Source organism: Phlebotomus papatasi, chromosome 1 (genome assembly GCF_024763615.1).
Source record: "Phlebotomus papatasi isolate M1 chromosome 1, Ppap_2.1, whole genome shotgun sequence".
Classification (NCBI taxonomy): domain Eukaryota; kingdom Metazoa; phylum Arthropoda; class Insecta; order Diptera; family Psychodidae; genus Phlebotomus; species Phlebotomus papatasi.
The window spans coordinates 86,131,557-86,149,374 of NC_077222.1; the positions used below are offsets into that span (position 1 = coordinate 86,131,557).

At 34.6% G+C, this 17,818-nt stretch overlaps 2 protein-coding genes across 3 annotated transcripts in view; both read right to left on the minus strand.

Moving 5' to 3' along the window:
* LOC129797908 (uncharacterized) overlaps window positions 1-17,818 on the minus strand; it is a 269,671-nt gene that overhangs the window by 167,781 nt on the left and 84,072 nt on the right. The window lies entirely within an intron of this gene.
* Window positions 2,135-3,760, minus strand: LOC129808066 (putative uncharacterized protein DDB_G0286901). The gene is made up of 2 exons (XM_055857789.1): window positions 3,710-3,760; window positions 2,135-2,866 (listed from the first exon to the last, which is right to left on the minus strand). Exons 1-2 carry the CDS (start codon window positions 3,758-3,760, stop codon window positions 2,135-2,137), a joined length of 783 nt encoding a protein of 260 aa, XP_055713764.1.

The window sequence follows — 17,818 nt, forward strand, 5'->3', positions numbered from 1 at the left end:
AGAACTAGAAGATTTTTAAGAAATTCTGAATCAATATCAATTCGACTAAGTGCATCTGCATTCGCGTTTTCTTTACCAGATCTATGTATTATATCGAAGTCATATTCCTCCAAATCTAAACGCATACGCATAAGTTTCGAAGACGGATTCTTCAAGTTAAACAAATATACCAAAGGCTTATGGTCAGTGATTATTGTGAATTTACGACCATAGAGGTAAGGACGAAAATGTTGAATGCCCCAATGGATTGCAGTTAACTCTTTTTCTATCGTAGATTTATTCTTTTCGCCTTTTGTGAAAGATTTACTTGCATACGCAATTGGTAAGTCTTCACCAATTTGTCCTTGAGACAAGATAGCAGAGGCTGCAATATTGGAGGCATCAGTTGTTAAAAGAAAGTGCTTATCGAAATCTGGATATTGTAATACTTTCGGACTTATCAGATCTCGTTTGAGAGTATCAAAAGACTTAGCACAATCATTGTCCCAGGAAAATTTAATATTCTTTCGAAGAAGTTTATTAAGGGGTGCTGCCTTTTCAGCAAAGTTAGCAATAAATTTACGATAGTAGTTGCAGAAGGCAACAAATCTGCGGACATCGTCTGCAGATTTTGGGACTGGATAATTTTGGACGACGTGAAATTTTGAGGGATCTGGTAGTACACCTTCAGGTGTCAGTCGATGACCGAGATAAGTAACTTCATTTTGCAAGAATTTGCATTTATTAGGGTTAAGTTTCAAATTGAATTTCCGCAATCTAGTAAAAACTTTAATTAAATTTGAATTGTGGTGGGCTAGACTAGCACCAAACACTACCAGGTCATCAATATATAAGAATGTTGCTTCGGGAGATAAACCGGACATAGCTAAGGACATCATTCGTTGGAAGCTATTGGGGCTAATTTTCAAGCCAAATGGAAGTCGTTTAAATTGGAAGTGTCCTTGGCAAGCCGTGAAGGCTGTAATTTCGCGTGAATTGTCTGTAGGGTTAATCTCAACCTGATGAAATCCTGATTGAAGATCTAAAACGGTGAAGAACTTTGCTCTTCCTAATTGATCTAAAATCTCTTCTATTCTCGGAAGTGGGAATTTGTCTGCTACTATAGATTTGTTAACCTTTCGGTAATCAATGACCAATCGCCACTTCTTTTCCACACCGTTGGATTTCTTTGGTACTAAGAGAATGGGAGAATTGTATGGTGAAGTTGAAGGTTCAATTATGCCATCCTTAAGCATATTAGTTACTTGCGTTTGAATTTCAGTAGCTTGAGATTGAGGAATACGGTAATTTTTAATATAGACTGGTTCAGAATTCGCACATTTAATTGACTGTTGATAAAAATTATTACACGTTACTTTGTCATCTTTTAAACAGAAAATATCATTAAAACTGCTGCAAATTTTTTGAATTGAATCTTGAGCAAATTCTGGAACGTTGGATAAATCTATTTCATTAAAAAGTTGTTTTAATCTTCGCTCATCATATTCCTTATCCTTCTTTAAAGAATCAACAGTGTAAAATGAATTTAAAGGCATAACTTTCGGTTTAAAGTTTTTCAATATTAATTTCTTATCCGTTGTATTTAAAAATGATACTAACGGTACATTACTGACAATTGAACTTGACGAATACACTCCAGGAGCAATTTCTTCTCCAATGACAACTGAATCTTCGGTTATAATTGCATCAACCCTTCTTACGACTTGGCTTCGAGGTGGTAAAATTAAGGTACCTTCCTCAGCTCTGTCATAGAGAGGAATTGAAATGACTTCATCTTGTACGGATAAATGTAATAAGTAACTATAATAGTCAATATTACATTTATATAATTTTAAGAAGTCTCTTCCTAAAATACCATCAAATGGAATTGTGAAACTATCATCAATTAAATGAAATTTATGTTGAACGGAATGACTCGAAAGCAAATTTAAAATAATATTACATGTTCCAAGAGATTTAAAATTTTCTGTACCAACTCCTGTAAAATTTACGGAGTCATTTCTATTTTGAAAAGTTGAGTGTACTAGTTTTTCAATTTTAAAAAGTGATATATCTGCACCAGAGTCAACCAAAAGGGTGCAGATAGATTGTGTATCTGGTACAAAAATTTTGATAAAGTTGGATAAAGAAACGTTTACTGAGTAAATCGATGGTTTTGCATCATTGCCCCCGGCTGTTGCTCCGCTGGACCAGGGGCCACAGCGTTTCCCAAATGTTGGCAACAGCCGTACGTTTGGTACGCACCAGGACTTTCTTGCATCATACAAACACGATAGTTATTGCTGTTATGAAAATTACCCCGTCCGCGATAATTTGCTCGATTACCATGACCGCGGTAGTTCCCTCTATTATTGTAATTTCCTCTATTATTTCGGCTGTTATTATTCGAATTATTTCCACTACCAGAAGAGTGTCCTCGACTACTGGAATTGCCGCGTCCTTGGTATCCTCCGCGCTTGGAATATCCTCTTTGACCGTTACTATTGGAATGTTTTTTCTGACCATATGATTTTACAAAGTTAACTTGCTTTATATCTTTAGGGAGAGAAGCTTCAGCTTCATGAGCTACAGAAACTGCTTCAGAAAAAGTTTGAGTGCGTGACGCTAAAACAACTACCTTAAGATCATTCTTGAGGCCATTCTTGAATGCACTTGCTGCTGTCGCATCATTCAGTGCCCGAATTACTTCTGCATTATTACCATCTTGAGCAAGAATCTGAATCTTTGATAATTCATGGGAAATCTTTTCTATTTTATCAGCAAATTCGGTAACTGAACTTTGACCTTGTCGAGCTTGTGCTAATTCGTGAGTTAAGGTACTGACTGTCTTCTTAGATTCGAAGCGTTCAGAAACAGCTTTTTTCAACTGAGCATAAGTTGTAATGTTAGAAAAACTAATAGAATTTTTGGCTTTACCCTTGACCTTTATGCTAATTACAAAATTGATTAACAAAGTCTTGCTCTGTTCATTCAGGGTGTTCCAATAAAATTCTACAGCCGAAAGAAAGTCTAACATCTTATCACTTTCTCCACTGAAATCAGGAATAATTTGAGAAGCCGTTTTTATATCGAATTGACCCATGTTTTCTATTGATGTCTGTTCTGTTTCTGTCCGATCTTCAAGTACTAAATTTTCTTCAATTTTAGCTTTATTTATCTTCTCCTGTATACTTTTATAAAATTTTTCAATTTCATCAACCAAATTCTTTTCTTCTTGACCTTTCTTTTTCAAAGTTTCTAATTCTTGAGGTTCTAATTGAGTAAGTAATCTTCTATAGGCAATGACAAAACTATTATGCCAATCATTGGTAACTTCTCTTTTTATTTCTACATAATCAACAGCATACTGTCGATCAGCATTGTGCTTCTTAAAATTCTGTAGGAGTTTCTTTAAATCCTCAATTACTTTATTTAAAATTGAAAAGTCACCCATTTAGTTAATAAAAACTTAAAATTTACCCATATCTTAGATAATATAATTTGACCTATATGATTGACCTACTTTCTATGTTATTGTTTACTAAGTGTTGACAATACTTGCAATTCATTGTTTTGCTACTTGATCCGACTTTGCTTCATCAGCTGCTAGTTGTTGTTCGGTGAACTCTGCAACTTTGCACACGCTGTCTTCAATCGGCAACTCAGCAATGATGAATCGTTGACTTCATACGATCCACTCTCTCGCCAAAGTCCATCGTTGGTCGCTCACCTTAGGTGCAATTGCCTGTCGACTCAGCAACCGGATGCTCCCAGACGTCATCAGCCAGACTATATGCAACGTACGCAGGACTTTAGAAATTTGAACTCTGTGGGATCATACCTCTACGTGAAAAATTATTCATGATGAATTTTCGGAGATGTGGCAATCTTGTAGTTTATCCTATGACACCTTCTTTCAGCATTCTCCTTTTTTTGATGATTTATCTCGCTGATTCTATTGATGTGCAGCTGATTTTCTGGACTCGGTTTTTTTTTTTTTATTCAATGCATTTTTCTCACTATAGTTCATTTTAATCACTATTCTGGATGTTATAGTTTTTAAATCACTTTTTTTCCACTTTCGTGTTTATTGTCCAGATTCTAAAACGTTCTCTGCGGATCTTCTCAATGCTAAAACTGCTGCTTGTTGAGATGCTCTTGCCTTAATACGGGCTTTCCATTTTCTGTAGATTGCATACAGGATGATAGTAGTGATCACTGATAATATCACAAATAATATTATTTCCACTCGCTGTAGCTTCGCGAGCTCCTGTAATATGTCTTTTTCGCATCCCATCTTATCATTCTGTGGCACTATCTCAGCATCCACTTCATCTTGATGCTTATACACTCGACGATAATGGTATCGATTATTGCACATTTTCACCACCGATTAACTTTTGGGACACAATTAGATTTTTAATTTTTTTAGGATGTGGCATTTTGTGACCGAGTCACGATCGCCATGTGGAAGGTTGATCCAATAAGCTTGATGTTCGTTGATCGACTGGTCGTTTATTGAGTACTTATGCTTAATATACATATACTTGACATGCATATACATTCATATATTATGTTTATGCCACAATGTCAACAACAGTCTGTGTATACGTTTTCTGCAAAAAGTAAATTTTTGTGTAGTTTTGTGGAATTTCCAGATGACAGAACTTTGAATTGCAGTTTTATTAAATTTTGTGTTTAAGAACTTGCTCACTTTTATGTAACTCGTCGGTTTAAACGTCCGAACTTTCAACGGGTTTTTAGGTAAGTTCTCTCTGGTTTACCTTCAAATCAATACAGGAAAAAACCTCAACCAGAGAAAGCTTTCAAATCAGGAAGGTTATTACTGAACATAAGGGACATATAACTATTGCCTATGTGTTATTTATTAAGTGAATCCATTCCAAATTTAAATACATTAAGAAAAAATATAATTTTTCATCTAATCTTGCCCTGTAGAGGAATTCTGTAACAATATGACAATGTCATATGACAAATTTTCGTAATAAATTCCGGGAAAGGACAACAAGGCAAGCGAATGGCCATTAAAAAGGACTCTATGAAGCTCTTTGTAAGTGATATGTATTTGATTTTCAATTAATTTTTCTGAATTTTGAACATAAGAATTTTTAATTTTGTCATATGACATTGTCACACTGTTATATAATTCCCCTACTGTTCTCTTCAAATGAATTTAGTTCGAATTGAATTCTGAAGTTCTATTTTTTTACGGTGAAATTTTCTTTTACAATTCTTAAACGATTTTCAAACCCAAAGTTTATTCCAATTGTTACATTTCATTAATACTTTAACAGACATTTTTTTTTTAAAAATATGAACTTACTTAATTCAACTAATTTCGAAAATCACTGTAAGTCACTGTAAGAATTTAAATTAATTAAATTCTTGAAATATTTGCTGATTATTTTAGAGAGAATTTCTTGTTTATGATTATTTTATTTTATTAAACTAAAAATTGTCCAATTACACAGAAAAAAAATATTTTGTAAAAATGTTCGTAAATGTTTGTGAATTCCTATGGGGGAGTTACGGAATGCTCGTAAATCGTATAACCCACAAACAAGTTGGTAAAAGTTTGTATTTTTTCACAAACCTTATTCGTAACATGATTACTTGACGAGCATTTTTTTGTACTTTTACAAACATTTGTTCGTAAATGTTCGAAAACACATAAAATTTTACGAACATTTTTTGTATGTTTACGAACATTTACAAACAAATGTTTGTAAAAGTACAACAAATGCTCGTCAAGTGATCATGCGAACAATTCATCACGAACAATGTTTGTGTAAAAGTACAAACTTTTACCAACTTGTTTGTGGGTTATACGATTCACGAGCATTCCGTAACTCCCCCATAGGAATTCACAAACATTCACGAACATTTTTACAAAAATATTTTTTTCTGTGTACTATAAAAATGTCCATTAAATGAACGAATAATTATCTGCATTTGACGGATACAAACAAAGTAAAGAGTTAAATAAAAAATAGTTCGCTTTTGATTAAAACACATAAATCATGAGCAATAATTTAATTCACAACAATTTATTGATTCATTCAGTATAATTCAATAACCATTGACTATTAGCAAATATTTGGTTTCGGTGAAGAGTGGTCCGTGTGTGTTATGAAGTAAAAAATTGACGCTCTCTACCATGTCTGGGTAAAGGCGGAATTGTAGGTCACATACCTAGATGGCACCACTATGGGACTGGTGAAGTAAACTTGTTCAGTCACCGGCACAGGACGAACTCGAAGATTTGCCGGAGCCACAGCTTGAGGTGGCGCGGCAAATTGCACAAAATAGTATCCTGTGTTGGGTTGCTGACCACGAACTGCTACTTGCTCTACTTCGCTCAAATTCTCAGCCTCGGGATTGGGTGTTGGGGTGTCTTGGTCTTCGTCAGCTGGAGTGGTTGACTCCTGAGGCGGTCCATATGCGCTGTCAGGGGTGCCATAGGATGTGGCTGGTGGTTGCTGCTGTCGCTCCGTGGGCAGAGTCAAGAGGCGCCCCGATGGCTTCCACCCCGATGGTTGGTAGGGTGCTCCAGCAGCGGGGTAGGGTGCATCAGAAGTTTCTGTGGCATCTTCAGTACTTGTGGTGCTTTCGACTTCCTGCCGGGCGAATTGGGAATTTCCACTGCGGAAGCGCTGCACTCGGCGGAATCTTGGTGGTTCTGCACAAACTGCTCCCACAGCCAACACAAGAATTAAAGCACTAAAACCATTCATCTTTCACAGTGATGCTTCGCTATGCTTGATGGGATACAATTGGAGGAACTGATAGTGATCAGCAGAAAGTCGATTGTTTATATACCGATTACCGACCAATTCACATGTGATTGACATTCAATAGATGTCTCAATTGCAAGGCTCTTACCGCACTTTTTTTTTTGGTACTTATGGCCTATGCGACATTGGCCGATTTTTTCTCACATTGCTCCATCGGATTGTTGGGCCCCTCCGAAAAGTGAATCTTTTGTCGATTGTTCCCTCCAATCGATATGGCGCCCAGTTGAAAATTCCATACATTAATTATTCACAGCGCGTTTCCCTGACGATAGCATAAGATGCCATCATGACTCGTCTTCTTCACCCAAACACCGCTGATATTATGATTTATTGTCTGTGACCAATATCATCCCGTCAATATGTTTACTTTTCCCACTTTTCCCGCAAAAATATCTCCACCACATCCACAATCCGGGTTACAGTGGCAGAGAATGAAAAGTTTTTGAATCTAAAGCCCCAATGTCATTAATCCAATTTAACGATGACAATACATTGTTGTTAATTAAATTTTGTAATTCAAAGCAGAAATTTATCAATTTTGAGAATTCTCAAGCATTATATTCCGCTGCCATCGTTTCCCTAGTGATTTTATTTATCATAGCAATTAATCAAGGACTTTTGCACAAAAGTCCTCTCAACCATCGAAATGAGAACGATGAGTGAGAGTGTTATGCTTTTGCACAAACTCCACGGTCATTAACGCTTACATAAAACTTTTTCCCTCTTATGCTAAAGACATATAATAGACACAATGAATTATCGATTCAATTATTTATTTAATGTCAGGATATATTGTAGCCTATATATTACACTATAGGTAATATTTACCCATGATGACTTTGCTCAGAGTTGTGAAATATAGATAAAGATTTTTGATAGCAAATTTGATAAATTATTAGCTGCCACTGATCCAATATCTGAGGCAGTTCTGCCGTAATAAAAAAACAGCATTGTGGATGTATTCTGATACACAAATGCCGTGATATAGTGCAGATTCTACACACTTTGAAGAAGGAGGTTAAGGTAAAACGGACAAATGGAAATGCTTAGTGGGCCCAAGTATCAAGTATCAATACTCCGCTTTCGAAATGTCACTGAGCTATCAAAAATTAAAATATTGTAGCCGGGCTTTTGCCCTGAAAGATTCATAATGGAAACCAAGGCTTATCACAGCCAATTTTCCAGCAACGATCCAGCTCTGTGACGCCATCCGAATAATTCTAGGCCATGTTACCGACTGACTGACAGTTTCCCCTGCCAGTCAATCCTTCACACGGCGGGTAATAAAACTATATTGCCAGCAAAAAACCTTTATTGGAGCGAGAGGCAGGAAATATTACTTTCCCGCGAACAGGGCTGTATTTCGCTATCAAGTGGAAAATCTCGACAATAGTATGTAAAACAATAACAAAACCCATTATTGCTCATGGTTTGGAAGGTTTGGAAGCAGTACCAACCTAAGCAAAAAAGTAACCACTACTTATTTATGAACCGCAAATTATGAAAGAGATCAACGACGTAATGAGAAAATCTGCTAACGAGGAGTAGTGTATCCACACCATTACGACCCTTCCATAATCTATCTATCTATCTATCTATCTATCTATCTATCTATCTATCTATCTATCTATCTATCTATCTATCTATCTATCTATCTATCTATCTATCTATCTGTCTGTCTATCTATCTATCTATCTATCTATTCTTCATCACAGCCCTGAGGCCATCGAATTACGCCAAGCTAGATGGATATAACATCCATTGAATGTCACCTGAGAGAATGCCCAGAAGGCTATTAAACGGAGAGCTGAAAGTATCAAGTATGAGAGAACACACGAGGAAAAGATGAAAAAAAGTAGTGGATAGTTTCGTTAAATAGCTAAGTGTCCTGAGACGTTGAAGACTGTTGAGGAGGATTGGAGAAGAGGAGTACGAGAAGTAGAAGATGAATTTCCCCCTCTTGTTCGTAAACTTTTCTTTTATTCTCGCACTTAAGGATGGTCTTCACTGATCGGATCTGTGAACACCATGGTCCTCACCGATCGGATCAGTGAACACCATGGTCCTAACCGATCGTATCGGTGAACACCATGGTCCTCACTGATCAGATCCGTGAACACCATTCTTAAATGCTTAGAATTAAATAAAATATTACGAACAGCAGAGAAGTAAAGTCGCCACGGAAGGCCAGAGTCATCCGCTCCTACGGTAAGTAAATATTTTTGAGTATAGTTATCAAGTTCCGTGCAGTGAGCACCCCAAATTATTTCAGAAAATGGTTCGGAATGTTTATTTTCCTTCTAGATAGAGAAAAAACTGTACTACTGTAGAGGAATAAATTTTGCATAAAAATTTTTAATTAAGAATATTTTAACCCTTTAAGGACGATTGGGTCACCGGTGACCCAAATATGGAATATTTCCTACGGCCTTCTCAAGCTATGTTTTGGTCTAAAAAGTCCAAAAAGTGATATTTTCAGACCCTCATTTTTTGACCTTCCCGTCCTTAAAGGGTTAAATCCACTAGGAAATACTGAAATAATAAGATCTAAATTTGGAACATTTTTCCCCACGATCCCCTGACAGTACAGCACAGTATTGAAAAATTCAAACGCTTGGGAGTATAAATGACATTTCTCAGTTCCCAAAGTCTAACGATACTTTAAAAAAACGAGATTTTTGTAAGATAAAATTGTGGTTTGAATAAACTGTCCATACTGTTTCAATTTATACAATTCGTCGGTTGCGTCTACCTCTGTCGTATCTGCATTTGTTTTGTATCTGCATTCGGTGCAAGCTACAATACAGACGTCCCCTCTTGCGTGAAATGCTGACACAAAAGAAATGCAGATACGATAGAGCTAGACGCAACCGACGAATTATGTGTTCAAGAAGTGGCTGAGAAATATAGTTTTCGTTTACAATGATCCGTAATATGAATATTTTAACATAACCTCACATTTATCATTATGAATTCAAACGTCGTGACGTCGTCGTTCGAATTGGAGAGATTCATATTTACGCTTTAAATTTACAATTAACAATCCAAAGAGAAACTAGAAATATCTACGTGTGCATTATTCTATGTTCCTAAAGAAGAATCACATCCGTGACACTTGCTCCTGTAACATTCCTGTAATATTCAATCTAGTGAATGTTTTAACTATGATATTTTAAAATTCAAAATTCTTCACTGATCTTTAATCTAGAAAAACTTTGATAAAAATTTTACAACTCATGTGTCTAGAAACATCACGTGAAATGTTGTAGACTAGAGCAACACATTAAAGGACGATTATTGTGTGTATTACCATGGATTGGTACATGTGTGGCGTTCATGTGAAAAGGGAGGTCTCACTCTTTCCAGCAATCATACGTGGAATTGTGCATGTTGGCCATGGTGTCGAAAGCAGCTGGGCAATGACCGCTTGATGTGTTTTTCCCATACAGCACAAGAGCCCCATATTTTCCTGACTGTGGATGTTTGTGGGGTGCTTCAAAATGCATATGTACTGTGGGGGGTGCCGAAATATAAAAAAGACTGTGAGGGAGTGAAGCACAAGACATTGAGAGTAGCATCTCTCCTGTTTTTTTTTTTGCTTTTCATCTCCCCATAGCCACAATGTTGGGTAAATTCCACACAAGAGTCGAAAAGATAAAATATGCTGTAGATACTTGATAACAATTTTATTTTTCCTTCCTGAAATGAAAGAGACCTTTTGTCTCGGAGAGCTCTAGGCAAGGATTGCAAGAAAATTTATTTAAAGGTCGAAGAGTGAAAGGCAGAAAAGACACTGCTACCACCACGAAATGAAACATTTTGGCCCATTTAGAGAGATGGTTGGATAGGAAAAAAAAAGATGTGGATGAAGTTAGAGAACGAAAGAGGTTTTTCCCTTCGAGAAACAAAAAAAAAAAGAGAAAGGACCCTAGTATATACACATTCATGTGGAAAAATTTAGTGTGTATGAATTATCAAAGCGAAGTGTAAAACACCCTCCATGCATATTTATGTTACGTCAGTGAAATTTTGCCTTTTGAGAAAATAAGTTTTGACAGGATACATTTTTTTTGTTCAACATATAAAATTCAGCGCCTTTTTGTCGCCCATTTAGAGACAGAAAATGTCTTTCTCCAGCCTATACGGTATATTTGAAAGGCAGAAAACCCCCATGACTTCTTGCAAGGGGAACCTAACCAACAGAATAAAGTTTTCACTATAAGCTGAGCATTTGTAATTCAGTTTAGATAAGCTCTCGTTGTACCGGCTTCAGACTGGAGATTTAGCCCAGTTCTCGAAAGCGTCAGAAAACTAAATAACACACAATTTTGTTGATTTTTCAAAATCGAATGGGTAATTTGCCCCTAATATCCAATCCGGAGCAACAATTTCCTTAAAAATTTTGCCTGATAAGCAATTAGAAGATTTAAGCTAAATGACTAAGCCTTAGGTCTGAATCCCGTATTAGGTTCATTTAAATTAGGGTATTTTGATTTGAAATCATCTCTTTCAATGAAAATTCCTCACTGAGCCTTACCCTATCAGCGAATACTATCACCTCTGAAAAGCTTCGGTTTAGAAATCCTTTTCAAAGCACTGAATTTTTGAAAAATAACTGTTACTTAGTTTAAAAAAAAAATGAAAGAATAAAATATTAAAAACAAAAGAAAACACATAAAATGTGCTGTCTAAAAGATCAATTTTAGTCATCTAGAAATTATACATTTCAGATTGAATCTTTTCAAAAATATCTCTAGGAGTGTCCCCTTAATTCAATCGTAAATTTTTGGCATTAGGTTCTAGATAATCAAAAAATAATTATTAAAATTGGAGATAACAATTTTTTAATTTTAGAAAACATTTTTAACAAAAAATCAAATTCACTATAAAGTCTATTCATGACTAAGGCTTATGGTTTTTATGTTTGGAGCCATCGAACGACATTGTAAATTCTTTGCGTTAGGTTCCAGATAATTAAAAAATAATAATTAAAATGGTATATAATAATTATTTTTTATTTTAGAAAATATTTATAAAAAAAATCAAATTCACTAAAAAGTCTATTCATGACTAAGGCTTATGGTTTTTATGTTTGGAGTCATCGAGCGACCCTCTAACAAATTTTATTAATTTTATCAAAGCTACTGATAAAGAAGGTTATTCAATTCAATTTTTAAGAATACAATTCGAAAAGAGTTATTATAGAACATGATGAGATTAACGCTATTAACACTAAACGTATCAAGACCCGGTCAAATTGACCGGTTTAAATTTTTTTTTTAAATTAACACATATTGAAACAGTACAATATCACTATCAAAATTTATGAATTTCCTTAAATATGCATGTAATATATTTTACAGTGTTTAAATTTTAATTTTTTCCGCTTTTCCAAGAAAAACTTGTTGAGTATTCTACCCTACCGCGATCTGTCTTTTGACCGAGTGTGCTAGGATAACCAAACAAAAACGGTCGGTAGGTTGTGTCAAAGGTTTTTTCCTTATTAGATTTAAATACAACTTATTTATTACATTATGTATTCGCCTAATATTAATTATTTTGCAGTAGTCAAATTTCCCGCCTAATAGCAGTAAATACTCTGCTAAGGCAACCTGAATATTCGAGACGCAATGTCTCCTTTCTTGGCCAGCGCCTCTGTTAGTGGAGAAGACGACTGTGTTAAAGTTAGTCGATCTTACGATCTCAGTCAGTACGCGGACGTGAGTACTTAGTAAGACGAAAAAGTGTTAGGACGTAGTGCGAAAGCTCGCAACAGTCTGGAGCCCACACCAGTCGATGCATAAGCAGGCCATTCCCAAATATTATAGATATTATAACGGATTGTCGGTTTGTCCATTACAATTTCATTTTTTTTTTCTTTATACGGCAAACAGCTGTCAGAGTTTGACCGTTGTCTCTTGATCCAGTGGACAAGCTGTGAAAGCGTTTTCCATAGTTTTGCTCTAAGGATTGATCAGCAACACTAAGACGGCGATGACCTTAATACCTTAGGCACACTTAGGGGAAATTGGGGCACCACCAAACACGGAGTAGTACCAAATACTGCGTTTTTTTAATCAGATATTTGACTTAAGAAGATAAGACTTATATAAATTTATAGGCATTATAGGGATGCTTGTCCAATGAAGAAATGGTCGAGATGGTCGAGATAGTCCAAGTAATTTAGGAATAAAAATTAGTGTTTGGTGCTAGCCCGTGTTTGGTGGTGCCCCAGTTTCCCCTACGACTTAAGCCGAGAGATGGCTTAACTTAATTATAAAAAATTGATTTGACTAAATTCCTATCAGTTGTCCACGAACTAAACGGATTATAAGACAGGTTAGTCAAAAAACAGATAGTAATGTGATTTGATCATTACTTTGATTATAATTACATTAGGCCGTCTCTCGGCTTAAGTCGTAAGTGTGTCTATGGCACAAGGGGGATGGAAATTATCTAATTCACGATTAATAATAAATATAATGCAATACGATAAAATATATTTAAAGAAATATATTTAAATAATATATAAATGAAATGACCTTTCAAAATAATTTGAAATTAAATACCGATTTTGTGCATGATACTCTTTATTCGGTTAATTGTGAGCCCCCAAGTTTCTCACATGTATGAATGGGCTATAAAATATCAAAGATCAGAAAAAAAACAACAAGGAGAAAATAGCTAAAAACACAAGCAAAGTCATGAAAAAAGTTATTTTACTGATAAAATTGTACTTCTGTGTGTCCAGAGTCCCCGATAAGATATTGAGTATTTCATACATTTTGCAACACATTTTTTTACAAATTTGTAGAATTATTGGTTTGAAAATGTTAGCAAAAACTCCCAGCAGCAGGGGTCGATCAATTGAATTGCGAACTTTGTAGAAATTTCTTCGGTAAATTGAACATTTCAGTTGGAGTGTTGGTGGAATAGTATACTCATAAAATGAGCAGTATAACTCAATTTTTAGGGACTTTTTCTTACGATGCCGTAGTAGAAAAAAATTCTCCACAGATATTGAGCGTCACTTTTTGATAGTTGGGGTTATTTGCAATATTTCATCTCTGAATAAAATACACAAGGCAGAGTGAAGACATTTATAAGAAATCCCCTTTTCTGAGATATATATATGAGTGTCTGGGCAGAAGAGGAAAAAGTTCATCTTATTGATTGATTCGTATGGTATGCATTATTCACAATATTGAGAATCCACCAATAAATCTTATCTGTACATTTCTTCACAAACACAAATTTGTTACGATTTTCCAATCATTTTTCGTTTATGTACAGAAAAATACCAAGTCGGTGTCAAAGAACACATAAAGATGGAAAAAGAAATTGATCAAAATCATTCAGAATTATCCCTTTCATCTGCATTCCATCTATCAACGTTCTCACAAAGTATCTCGGATAATTGCACTGAATTCCCACTCATGATGGCTTTTGAGAAATTCAGAAATTTCTACTGAGGCTCCCACAATCCCACAAGTATCATAATAATTTAAATGAACTCTCAATTTGCCTCAGGATTTCCCTGTAGCTTCAATATTGTGAATACTGCACTCTTACCCTCCATATCCGATTAATATTGAGGTAATAATGTTACCTGACCTACGACCTTTTAAATAATCAACACAGCCAGGGATCAGTTGACTTTACATAGATAAATCAATTTATGATAGACCTCTCGGCAGACTGTGAAGATATTCTAGGTCTTCATTTTAATAGGGGAAGCAGAGGCAGTCTCAGACACAAATTTTAAATTTAATTTTGTTATTGATTTATAAAAAGTTGCTAAACGGAAATTGTGATTTAGTCGAATTCAAGGCTAAAAAATAGTAACAATAATTTATTAAAATCGATAGAAAAATGTAATTGTATGTAATTTGTAATCGGTGGCAGCCAAAATCTCGAAAGCCAAAATTCCGAAAGCCAAAATCCCGGCACTTCCTACACTACAGGTTAACCTATTTTTTGGACTATTTAAATATTTTAAAGGTCATCACAATTAGTTTCAAAATTAAATGAAATCGAAGAACATTGATATTTTAATTTTAACTTGGTTACTTTGAAGCTTGCTATGCTATAATTTAGAGCCTAAATTGTAGAACTATAAATTAAAAGGGAATATTAAAAATTTAGAGATTTATCTCAAAAGTTAAGTATACTTCATATAATGCTAAAGTTCCTACCAGTCCTGAATACTGAATACTGCAAGAAAAAACACATCCGAATTATCGTGAACTGTGCTTCAGAATGGAGCTGTTTGGGATAAATTTATGATATGAAATATTTTCCGTTCGCCAAGAAATATTACATGTTTCATGAACTTCATAGAGGCTTTTTTATAAACCAATTTGGTGCTTAAAAGTACGAGACGTATAGAACTCTAATCTAATTTCTTGACTTATTAAAATTGTGCCCTAGAGCTAAAAAAGATAATAGATTTCTAGTCGCCTTCTGCTATAAATTGTAGCCTTAATTAAAGGGTTATATGGGTCTCACAGGTCAAGAAAATCAATTTATTTTTTTTTTATTTTATAGTATAACATTTGAAAAATATTTTCTGAAAATTTCAAGTCAATCGAAGTAAAACTCTCGGAAGTAGAGCAGTTTTAGTTATGCATTCCGCCCGCGTGTGCATATTATTGTAAAACTTAAACGCGTTTTTCTCAAAACACCGTTTTACAATACGGTAGTCAATATTACTCAGAGTCTACCGAACCGATCTTTCTGAAATTTTGCATACTTGTTTAGAGAAGTATTATCTAGTGTTTGAACGAAGGATTTGCACTTCCTTTAATCAGAACCATTTTTACAATACAAAATGTGTTGAAAAATAGGATAAAATCGACACTTTTTTACAAAAGCTTTTGCGAAAAATACAAATTTTGTGTTTTGAAAAATCCTTCGTTCATCCACGGGTCCAACTAATCCTCTAACAGAGTATATGCGGTTTTTTTGATTTCAGATGAACCTACTGGGAGAAATCCTGCCTACCGCAAGGTCTGTTTTTTGAGGAATGGTTCCGAAAATCAGCTACCAACAACGGTCCAATTTTCAAAATTTTTCATTTACTTTAATTTTGTTCTAATGTTACTCTTTCATATCCCAAAAGTTGGAATTTCTAAAATATATTCTATACACAATAAATTATTATCAGAAAAAAGGCCTATTTTTTGACCTGAGAGACCCATGTAACCCCTTATTTAAAAAAAAGAAAAGGTGTTCAATTTTTTTTAAGTGAAGAATTAAATCGGTTTAAAGAAGTGGAAATATGGTCTCTTAAGTACAAAAACAACACAAATAGTCGTGGCTAGGTCGAAGTGGGGCCCCTTTGAATTTGGTTACCTTTTGGATATGGTCTTTTTTTCCTATTTTAAATAAACTGGACCTTATCATGACATAGGAGAGGGCCTGCATGTTTGAGACGCGGTGGATTATTCTTTGATTATTTAATCAAATGTGATCAAAACACTAATCGATTTATTTTAATAAAGTCTACATTAGTAAGTATACTAAACGTCATACAAAATTTCAAGATCATTTTCTCAGATTTGGAATAAAGTCAAAACATAAATCAGTGTCTCAAATATGCCGGCTCTCCCATAATTTAGCTACATAAATCAAATGTGAAGCTAAACTATTGATAAGGCTTTCCATTTAAAAGTAGGAAAAAAAAGCTCAGTTTCAAAGATGTTCCAATTCAAAAAGGTGCCCCATTTCTCCTCAAGCAATCGGAAGAATAAATTAAAATCAAAATGATAAAAAGTGTTCGTAAATCATTGAACTATTAATATCCAAACACTAAATAGTATTGCAAAATTCTCATCTTTATTATATTCTTTATTCCTATATAAACACTTCATTTCATTCGCTAGCTCAAACGAGAATGATCAAATAAATAAGATGAACTTTTTCTATGTATGATATTATTAATGAAGCAACTGAAAACTTTGATATAATTCCAGGCAGTATTGAAACGCGCTTCATTGATACTTTTTTTCTTATACAAAGCAAGAGAATTTTCTTGGAATCAGAATGTATATCATTGTTGCTTAGGGGAATTTGCACAAATCCTATATTCTATTTTTAAATTGACATAGATAAAAGAAATCTTTTAATGATATCACCCCGAGCAATTTTTCTATTTTGCAAATCCTTTGCTCGTGCTACTTAACAGATATTTATGAGAATTGAATTAGTATTGTCTTGGAGAATAATGCATTGGATTAACATCGTTGAATATATTGAATGTCGAAATGAAGCACATTTATTGCAAATTCTGTGAATTTTCTTCGATTGGTTGAACGGAAAATACTCTTTATTACGGTATCAATACAATTTTCATGTTTATTTAAGATTTTCATTAATATTGATAGAGTTTTGAATAATTTAAAAGGGGTATCATCTCTGCCACATCTAATTGAAAATTCGTTGAAATGTTCACCCAGGGATGAGAATATATTACTAAAATAATTCAATGTGCAATTTTTGTGAATGTACCTCGTACATATACAACTATAAAAAATATATTATTTCACTTTATGTTTGACAATGAGGTGACAGTGAGTATTTTTCACCAGGTTCACGGATGTCTTTCACGTCAAAGCAATGCGGAATCCCTATTGTCTCTATGAAAAGTAATTTGATGCATTCATAACTTTATGTCGCATCACATGATGTTCATATGCAAATGTGTTATGTGACTATGGTTCATACATAAATGACAGAGATTTTCTATATGACAGCCCTGATGTCTTTTGCCATTGAGGCTTTTGGGGATAAGGACGTCTGAGCCTTTGCAAAAGCTCCTGCTGCATGCTGTAGAAAATTAAAATTCAAGTGGGATGGTCGTGTGTTTTATTGCGGGCAAAAAAGGTGGTATTTAAGCACAGAAGGGGAATCACATATAAACACAGAGTGTCTTTTTCTCTGTTAGCATACAGTGCTCTTTTTTGTCACGCCAATTTGAGGGTCTCCTTGATGAATGCTGAATGGCTATTCCAAGAGTAATCCAC